The sequence below is a fragment of the Ornithodoros turicata genome, unplaced genomic scaffold (assembly GCF_037126465.1).
Source record: "Ornithodoros turicata isolate Travis unplaced genomic scaffold, ASM3712646v1 ctg00000829.1, whole genome shotgun sequence".
In the NCBI taxonomy this organism is placed as follows: Eukaryota; Metazoa; Arthropoda; class Arachnida; order Ixodida; family Argasidae; genus Ornithodoros; species Ornithodoros turicata.
This window is the reverse complement of record NW_026999402.1, coordinates 1,209,975-1,220,236: the sequence shown is the minus strand read 5'-3', so window position 1 is coordinate 1,220,236 and position 10,262 is coordinate 1,209,975. Positions and strand designations below refer to the sequence as shown.

At 48.1% G+C, this 10,262-nt stretch overlaps 1 protein-coding gene across 1 annotated transcript; it reads left to right on the top strand.

The window, feature by feature from the left end:
• Nucleotides 1–853: 853 nt before the first annotated feature.
• On the top strand, nt 854–8,075 carry LOC135375115 (Golgi-associated plant pathogenesis-related protein 1-like). Its single transcript, XM_064607825.1, has 5 exons — nt 854–889; nt 1,094–1,243; nt 5,913–6,042; nt 7,031–7,114; nt 7,773–8,075. Exons 1-5 carry the CDS (start codon nt 854–856, stop codon nt 8,042–8,044), a joined length of 672 nt encoding a protein of 223 aa, XP_064463895.1. The 3' UTR covers nt 8,045–8,075.
• Nucleotides 8,076–10,262: the final 2,187 nt, after the last annotated feature.

Below are 10,262 nucleotides of genomic sequence, written 5' to 3'. Positions count from 1 at the left end.
ATGAGCGTGACCTACCTCGATGGCAGGCTATGCACTTGCATGCAACGCTCTTAAAACACAAAAGGGTGTACGTCTCCCGTTTCCAGTAAATGACGCTAAAGGACGATGTCATTCGGGGTGATAGCTAGTCTAGAACTATAAGCGCTCCCTTTTATACTTACGCAACCCCCATGCTTGTGTGTTACTAATGAGGCATATGCTTGCTTAAATGCTTTCAGTATGGAATACTTCTGGGAGAAAGTGAAGATGGCTCGACCCCAGAAGAGCGAAGAGAATCCCAAGTGCGTACTGTCCAAGCCAACCAGTGGCCGGACGAAGAGAACCTCAAAAGCCTGGTATCTGCAGTGTCCGTCGGCAAAGTTCATCGAGAAGGTACGTGTACGCGTGCAAGGCATGAACGATTAGATGCATTAAAGTTTCGCTATGGACTAAAATATCGTGTCTTTAGCATCCTACCGCATTTATGCAATTACAATCCGCGTGTCTCACACGTATGTCTCCCAAAATACATATGCAAGGTGTGTGCGCAAAAAGTTACGCACGTAGTGCCTTCCCTGCTTACCGTACGAACTTCTGGTGCCGCACGAAGTGCGCTGAAAATTAACAAAAAAATCGAGGCAATCAAACTCTGCGTAAGAAAAACGTTAGCCACGCGAACTTTGCTATCCGTGCATTTCCAGTGGGACATGGCGGTGTCGGCACAGATGCGCAGCTCTACCGCTAGGAGTGCCACCTGTGCAGAAACCGAAACCAAATCTGGCATCCCCAGCGGTACACCCTTAGAAATGAACATAACCGCATACCACGCTCCTAACCAACCATCATCTCAAATGATATTGTCATCTTCCCTAATATGTTTAAGACGGGAGGTGACCGCATGTTGACATCTGTATCTAGGCAATTCGGAATGCACGAAGAGCAACGTTTGCGTGCCTAACATTTTTGTTATGCAGTATTTGGTTCATGCGTTTTCCTTTTTTCTTCCTTTTCATCGCATAACTGAGCCGCCGTGCGCCACCGGAAGTTCGCACGGTAAGCTGGGAACGCGGTTCGCACGGTGTGGTCTAAATGTGGTCTAAACGATGTGTTGCAGGTTTTCTTCTCGCGGCCACTGAAGATTCGACAAGAGGCGAACGAAGGACTCGCAGACTTTGGCCAGAGCGACTTCGTGCTGGACTGCCTGGAATGGCACAACAGGTTTCGCATTCATCACAGGGCTCCTCCGCTCAGGTTATCTTACAAGGTACTATCCATGCGCAGTTAATACAAGGTCCAATGGCAGTGATCTCGTGGCTCGAATGCTTCAGTATGGGCTTTTCGTTCTTTTTTTATCTTTTTTTTTTTTTTCAGTGTGCATGTTCCCGCGTAGTCGATAACCGCCTTTTATTTTGTTATTGTGTTTTTGCGCACACAGACAGAGTTAATATTTCGGTTGGGAAGAATGACTACTGTCAAGGGAGAGAGGAAGCGACATTTAACGTTGTTCGAAACCTGATGTTCGAGCAATTCATCAAGCAGTCTCGTTATTGCGCAGTTAAAGTTACAAAACCGCCTTTCAAAAAGCAGTCATGAGCGGCGAGACGCGACGTTCGAGTCCCGACCCGATCTCCTGGTGTGACGTCCCTGTGACGTAGCGCCAACATGGGGAGCAACCGCGAGGCCAGGAAAGTCGTCTTCTATATAGAGATGACGCGGTGCTACTTGTCGGGAGCTTTCTGCGTCACTGAGTGACGTCAGCATCAATCCGTTCCAGAGGATGTGCCACCTCAAAGATGTCGCGTGCGCGCGCGCACTACAGGGCCGTTATACGATCACTGGCCTTGCCCAAGAGCGCATGTTATCTGTTGCGCAACACGCCTAAGAAAAAGCGAGGATTTCATTGAACACACACACATACATTGGATGGTGATGGGGTGGGCGATTCACCGCCGCTGAGGCGGTACACTGCCCTATGGCGCGTTGGGAGAGGATGAAGGGATGATGATGGGGGGCTTTCAAAGAGCCGTCGCCAGACCGGTGGAGCACAAGTACTCCGCCAGAAGGCGAAGGCACTGCGTCTGGTGGGCAGCGTTCGACCACGGACCGAGGATCTTCGCTAGGTTGAACGGCAGCTTGTCAATGTGTTGCATAGAGACTTGCATTAGTGCACGCTCGTTGTGGTATTGCCCACAAGCCAGGATGACGTGGCTGAGGTCGCCGTGTACTCCACAAGTGGGGCAGAGGGAAGACGAGGGATTTCATTGAAGGGGCCTTCACTGCTCCTTTAAAGCACCTCTAACAAAAGCAGGAGGTATAGAATGGCGGCATCTATATGCGAACGTAATGAATTTCAACTGGAAGAATGCAATGACGTATACTTCAGACCGAATTCAAGAGTGAGAGGACAGCAGAAAAGACCAAGGCTACACTTTTTTGGGGCAAGGAAACTGTTTTGAATGACTGTCTGCAAGTGGGTGGAATAGTTAATACAGAATATTTGTCCAGCTCCCTGTGAAGGCGTTTTAAAGAAAAACGTCCGTGGAAGCTATACACAAAGGCGCTATCTTGGGACAATGCAGGACAATGTAACGCCTCAAAAAGGCTGCTAAGTTATGGTTTTGCTGACGAGGTAATAATAATTTTGGGGTTACGTGCACTGATCATCATCCGTACTCATCAGATCTCACTCGATTTGCTTGTTTAAAAAAATCTGAACTATAAAAGAGGTGGGAAAGAAAGGAAATTTTGGAGCGATTTGGAGGTGATGCCAGCACCGAAGCAAACACAAACCAAAGCAATTTTGGAGGCGCAAAAGCGAAAGTTCGCTGCCCAACGCAATTAATATAATTATGTCTTGCATCGGCGTTTGACTACAAACAACACTGGTAATTAGTGTGGCAGCAAACGAACGTCATCTGCCCAGTGCTTTCCCATCAGCACCGCACTCCGCATTAGTGCATTTGTCTGGTAGACGGCACACTGCGGAGATCCGGCACAGCATCGGCGCAACATTCCTTTATTCCTATACTGAGGGAGATTGCGAATGAACGTCACCAGCACCCTACAGCCATACTAGGACGGAAGGGTTTCCGGCGTAGGTGGCGCGACCAGCGTTCCATTAGCATTCAGGGTGCCCGTGTTAGTATCGCAGGTATGGCGGACTAGAAGACTATAGATTACCATATCGCAGGTGTGCCTCCATAAATGCATAACGAAACTCCATCGTATATGTACATAGCCACAGTCATTTAGTTGTTGTTGTTGGTTGGTTAAACCCTTGGTTGGATCCTCCCCTTGAACAAGGGGAGGATCGGATGTGAGTCATTTAGTCACATGTAGAGTACAGAGCATCTTGTGCATTTTCTCGTCGCAATGGATTGTAAATATAGTGTAACAGCATTCCACCGATCCCTTTCCTTAGAAAACGACGTATTTGCAGTGTTTTCGTATTTTATCACGAAAGGTGGCAGTGAACCTCTAGCCATCACGAGGAGCAAACCAGGAGAACCTTCTAATCGGCTCGTGTGACGTTACCCTTACGCTCAGCCAGGAAGGTCGCGTGTCAATGTTCCTCTGATACACCCTCCTCCTCGTGTATTCTCTGCAACGGAACATAGAGATTAGACGACTTCAGAAAATCCCAGAGTGCTTAGCGCCGCTGTGAACCTTGGGAACATATGTATTGGAAAGAAGGAAAAGGCCTCGAAACTGTTTCGATTTCTCCTCTCTCCCTCTCTCGGTCCGTAGTCCACGACGTGTTAATGTCAGCGAAAACGAAACGTGAAAGGCTATCCTCCCTTCCTTCACGACGATAAGCGCCCAGAATGCAACGCCTGCGCAAGGAGCGCTGTGATTTGCTGAAATCGTCTATTCTGCAGCAACTGCGGCAGAAGCCTGACTCCGGGGCAACGCCCTCGTGCCGTTACGATGTCGTCATACTGACGTCGCCGTACACTCTTAAAAATGAACTTCACCGCATAGCACGCTCCTAGCTAACCATCATCTCGAATGATATCGTCATCTGCCCGGATTTGTTGAAAACGGGAGGCGTACGCCTTTTCTGTGACACTTATGCTGTTCATAATTGTCACAAAAAGGCGTACGCCTCCTGTTTTCAACAAATCAGGGCAGATAACGATATCTTTCGAGATGATGGTTGGCTAGGAGCGTGCTATGCGGTGAAGTCAATTTCTAAGAGATGTATGCTTCTTTCCGCGCCTGAATTTCAAACCGAGTGGATTCGAATTATTCATAACGTCAATAATAAATTATACCGCTTAAGTCGGCGATAAGTGAAGCAGGAATCATTCGGGAAATCCGGGAATGTGCTACCAGCGGTAATAAATTGGTATTAAAGAATTAATGTTCGGTGGGCGAACTAGAACACTGTACAGGGCCGGGCTGGCCCGAAAACCCGAGGCCGGCCCCTGGCCCGCGGCCCGAAATCGGGCCTCAAAATCGTTTTGACTGCGGGCACGGTCGAGCACCGTAGAGTCACTAAATAAGCTACGCTGAATATGCTGAATACGCTATACGTAGCTGAAGCGTAGCCTATTTAGTGACCTTAGTGCACCGCAGACAGTTGCACGAGACTCGACGCCAACGTGTTTTGTTTGTACAAGCACAAACCGCGTAAAAGGCTGCGCTTGCGCATTCTAGGTATGTGTGGTACACGTTGTATTTGAGTGTCTACCGGTGGAATTAACCTGTTGGACGCATTCTATGCATCTACGGGCTGTACCGCGGCCTGGATGCGGTTTCGGAAGCCGGGTCCGTGATAGGGTCGGGTATAAGCCTCCATGGCGTCGGGTACGGGCCGGGGAGGGCTGAGTTTTACGGCAGCCGCGTCATGCTGTCTCGTTTAAAGGAGCCCAGAAAGACATCCAAAAGATCTTCTGTTCCTGGCGAATTACGAAAGGACGTAACTTGACGTGACAACTAACACACAAAAAATTATCTGTACGCAATATTTTTCTTGGAATAAAACGCCCCCGAGCACCGACGCGCGCGTTCCTGCTCGACTCGCTCTGCAGGCCGAAACGAGGAGGAGGAAGAGAATTATGATGTCATCGTGGTGGTGGTGGTGATGGTGATGGTGAAAGGGCTTGCAGTTGTCGGCCTCACGTAGGTGGGCAACGTCACGACTGACGCCCTGGGGAAATGTGCGTCCTGGGCCGACTTCTAGGGGAACTGTGCCGACATATGTCTGAAAGCGTCTGAGGAAAACCCAGGAAAAACCGCAGACAGCACAGCCGGCACCGGGATTCGAACCCGGGTGCCTCCCAGTCTCGACGTGACATGGCCAGCACGCTAACCGCTGAGCCACGGGAGACGTCATCGTGGTTACAAGAGAGACCGCCAAGACTCCTGGCCAATCGCCCTGTGTGGCTAAGGGCCATTTCCTTTGTGGCAGAAGAAGAAGAAGAGAGACTGCGCTCCAATCAGGGCTGGCGCTCTTCACGCTTTTTTTTTCCTTTCTTTTTCATTTCTATTCCCAGTTCTCTCTGTGTGTAGCAGACGACGCTTCTCCAAACAAGCAAACCAGTTAGCGGATTGCACCGCGATGACGTCAAAACGACTCTGGCGGCTAGTTGCGGGCATTGCCACCGTTGCGCGCGGTCGCCATTTTCAAAGTCGAACTCCGCGATATGTATGCATCTGTCGAGTGAATCACTTCGCATGGTGCGTTTTAGCAGTAAGATCAACGGCTTGGTTTATAAATATGGTCGTGACTGAAGCGCTTTCTGTGCTCCTTTAAAACACCGAGGCTTCGGGTACGGACCGGTTCAAGCAGGTAAATTCTAGCCCGTGCAGTGCTCTAGGGAAAACTCTCCCTGTGAAGAACAGAAACAATGTGGCCATTGTGTTCAACTTTGAGACGCATATGTGGAATTTCTCTAATGTTTCACATCTCTATACCGTATCTTTTGCAGCTATGCAATCTCGCTCAATACTGGGCAAACCATTTGGCTCACACCAACGATTTCCACTACAAGAAGTTCGAAGGCCTTGGGGAGAACCTCTTCTGCCGCTGGTCTTACGTTCCAAACTTTGACGTTACAGGTAACCCACAGCGTTAAATACATCATTGGAGTATAGATTTACACGAAAAGTGTGCTAGCGTGTTTGTGTGCACGCCTTATGAAAAAATACATGGACGTGCTGTTAAATTTCTATAGCAAAAAGTCAAAAACAGGCAATAGACTTTATTTGGCAAGAGCTTTTTCTTTCTTTCTTTTTTCCCTCCCTTTAGCTATTTGGAACGGACAGTCTATAGACTTTTTTTCTGTCGGCCGGCTACAGACACGTTGTCTTTGGAAATGCTATAGACTATTACCATGGCGACATTATTATTTATTATTTGCAAGTACCCTTCAGGGCAGAGCATTGCGGCGGGCTACAAAATGTCTACAAAAGGACAAGGGGGCAAAATGAAGCAAAATGGCGAGAAAATGACTACAATGCAGGAATACAACCACGACGTATACATACACAACGCATGGACAATTACATTGGTGGCTATCAATTGTTGGAGGAGAACGACCATCTGTTCACAGGTTACTATTTGCAATACTTCTGGGGTCAAGCTCGTGTGCACCCAGAGCAGAGTGAAATGCTGAAAAATTGTTAGCCGTGACAAGTGACGTGGGATGGCAGTTCCGGTGCCTTGACGTTCGCGGTGTAAATGAGCCTGAGAAGGCCCTTGTTCTACACCGAGGTATGCCAACTTTGTGAATATGGCCCAAGCGAGATGAAACGTATAAAGGCGGAATGAGTACCTGAACACGCAGCATGTTGTGGTGATATATTTTATAAGAAAGACACTTATATTTTATTTTAAAAAGCTGCACGTGCCGCAGGGTGTGCATGATTTCGACCACCTGTGGCTATTTTGACGTCAGCTTGAAATATCCGACACGCTGTGCTGGAAGCAATGTTTACCTCCCTCACATTGCCACCATCCTCGGCCGGTATCGAACCCGCGATCTTGAGCCCAGAGCCTTTGCCTCGTCATATTCAGTTCATACTCCCATATTGCTTTGTTTTGCAGGGGAGCAAGTAGCCAAATACTGGTACAGTTATGTCAAGTACTACAACTTCTACCAGGAGCCCTCACTGTTACATGTACAGGCAGGTGTGAATATTGGCTTCTTCGTGCGGGGTTTCTTCTCGTACTATGCACACGGTTACGACACATTCCTAGAAAGAGGTTTAAGACAGGTCTAGAGCGGACGATGAATGGAGGAGGATATTTTTAATGCTGATAAAAAAAAAAGAAGAGAAAGGTTAGTCATGATGGAGGCTTGCTATTCCCAAAAGCAAGGACAAACATGAATGGCCATTAACAGGGTTCCAGGATTATTCATTATTATTCATTCCACCGAATCACCTATAATCCTCGGGAACTCGTGCTCTCTAAAAAGAGGTCTTCGCCTGAAAACACGTTCTGCGCCGAATCAGTTCTCATTTGAGGAGAGAGGGTACACCTTTCTGTGGCATTTAGCAGTATCAAAATTGTCACAAAAAACCGTAGGCCCCCCATTTTTAGATAAGAGGACGATATCACTCTGATTGACGGCTTGTTCTAAACGTGTTACGGACCGCACTATATAAACAGAACTTCACCGCATATACCAAGCCCACGGTCAGTCAGCACTCGGTGTGATACTCCTTTTTGATGATACCGTTCTTCGACCCAATCAAGCGAACATTGTTCCTACGCACATTTTAACGCGCAGGGGCGATGCGGGAGTCTGACTTGTTCAGTCGAACTTGCAATTTTAACTGTGCAGGTCACTTCAGCCAAATGGTATGGCTCCGCAGTACGGACTTCGGCGTGGGCCGAGCAAGCACCCGTCAAGGGAAAATCATAGCCGTGGCCATGTACAAGCCAGCAGGGAACATCATTGGAGAATTCCATCATAATGTCCTCCCGCCTATTCTCCCGGACAGCTCGGACGACGGGAGCGTGACCGCGCCATATGGTCTGGTACCACCATCTCCACGGAGGCCTCTCAACAGAATGACGTGTCCGGCGCAGGGTTCCCCAGAAGAGCCCATGTGATATCAAGTGTGTCCTTAGTAAAGTGTCTGTGGTAGAGGAACATGTACAAGGGGGTTTCCCCTGAAGATCCCCTGTGACCGCAAGTGCACCTTGGAGAAACGCACGTGTGTGGTAGAGGAACGTCTACAGTGAAACATAGCGTTTCTGCCACAGGGTTTTCCTGAAGAGCCCATGTGATCTTGAGTGCGTTTCTGCGGAGGCGTATGTGGTAGTGGAACATGTACAAGGGCCTCCTGAAGAGCCCCTATGATTTCAACAGTGTCTTCTCCGAAGTGTGTGTGGTACTGGAACAACAAAAACAACATATATAATGATGATGATGATGAATGGGGAAATTTGCCACGTGAGTAGTGGAACATCTACAGTGAAGCATGGCATTTTTGCCGTAGAGATTCCCTGAAGAGCCCATGTACGTGATTCAAGTGTGTCTCTGAAGGAGTGCTTGTGATAGTGGAATGTGTACAGTGGAACGTGCCGTGTCCATCACTGAGTTCTCCTGAAATGAACAGCCCATGTGACATGAAGTGTGTTTGTAGGATAAGTGTGTGTGGTAGTGGAACACGTACATGACATAGTGTTCCCTCTGTACAGGATTCTCCTGAAGATACCATGTGATATGAAATGTGTCTTTAGAGAAGGGCCTGCGGTAGTGAGACGTGTGCAGTGAGATATGCCACAAGGTTCTCCCTTTCATCTGAAGTGCGTATCTATTTCCAGGAGTGTTTGTGGTAATGGAACATGTGCGCTGGGACGGTGCGGGGTCTTTCGGGGTGGCTTTTGCAGAACATAATGGACATTCAACCACACCCCTGTGATAGCATTACCGTGACTACAAGTATAACACTAGAGAATCTGCCTCTGATAAGTGCCACTCTTTTTCTTTTTTCGAATTCATACTTCATACAGGGAATGGGGCCCAAGCCCTGCCTGACCACATCGCTACAGGAACTATATGACCCTCTTTGCGCATGAACCATTCCTCTACAGGGTATGGTCCGGAAACACAAGTGTACCCATGGGACTACAGCCAGAAGAATTTTTATTTTTTGTTTTACACGTTGTCATTATTTCGGCGTATTGAAAAAGAATATGATACGAGTTCGCGACATTTACCTAACTAAATCAAAATGTATCTGTTTAGCTGGCAATCTTCTCAAATTGTAACCGGGGTCAAAGTCAGAGAAACAGAAAACGTTTACTTATTCATCGTAGCCCTGTACCACAACCCATCAAACTCTGACATCACTGCGCGCCTCCGAAAGTGAGGCAGAGCGCGGGAGAGGTCACGTGCCTACGAGAACCAATGGCGATGGTCGAAGCTCTCGCTCTTGTGACGTCAGAGCTTGACGGGGGCGCGTGCTTGAGTGCTTTTTCTCGCCAAGTGCGACAAAATGTTTTTTTTTTTTACCCAATACTCTGGCATGCCATACAATGCGTACATTACGCAATCGACACAATCTATCAAAGTATCGGAACGCCTTTACGCACTTTTTACACGATAGCCTAACGGAGGAAGGTCCATGCATTGTACAACATCGAAAACCGAGCCGAGCAAATAAACGGCTTCGGTGGATCATTTGGTAGCGTGTCCGTCTATTAATCCCAAGGTTGCTGGACCGATCCCGACCGAGGATGGTAGCAACATGGTGGCAGAGTGGCGTCGCTCATCAATCATAGTACAGTCTAAAAAGAAAGCTTCATCGTATAGCATGCTCTGCGCGAGCCATACACTCTAAAAACTGAACTTCACCGCACAGCACGCTCTCCGCCAACTGTTGCCACGAATGATAGGGTTATCGCTTCTGATTCGAAGAGAGAGGGAGGCGTACGCCTTGTTGTGTCAATTATCATATATCCAAACTGACACAAAAAGGCGTACGCCCCATTGTCTCTTCGAATCAGAAGCGATAGACCTATCGTTCGTGGCAATGGTTGGCGCAGAGCGTGCTATGCGGTGAAGTTCAGTTTTTAGAGTGTATATAGGATAGGGTTACACTCTTAAAAATGAACTTCACCGCATAGCACGCTTTAGCCAACCATCATCTCGATTTATTTCGGTATCTGCCCTGATTTGCTGAAAACGGGAGGCGTACGCCTTTTCTGTGACACTTATGCTGTTCATAATTGTACCAAAACGGCGTACGCCTCCCGTTTTCAACAAATCAGGCCAGATAACGATATTATACGAGACGTGGGTTGGCTAGGAGCGTGCTATGAG

Coding starts and splice junctions, on each gene's coding strand:
- LOC135375115 (XM_064607825.1), top strand. CDS start 854: ATGTTTAAGACGGGAGGTGACCGCATGTTGACATCT. Junction 890..1,093: donor GTGACCGCATGTTGACATCT/GTATCTAGGCAA, acceptor GATGTGTTGCAG/GTTTTCTTCTCGCGGCCACT. Junction 6,043..7,030: donor TCCAAACTTTGACGTTACAG/GTAACCCACAGC, acceptor TTTGTTTTGCAG/GGGAGCAAGTAGCCAAATAC.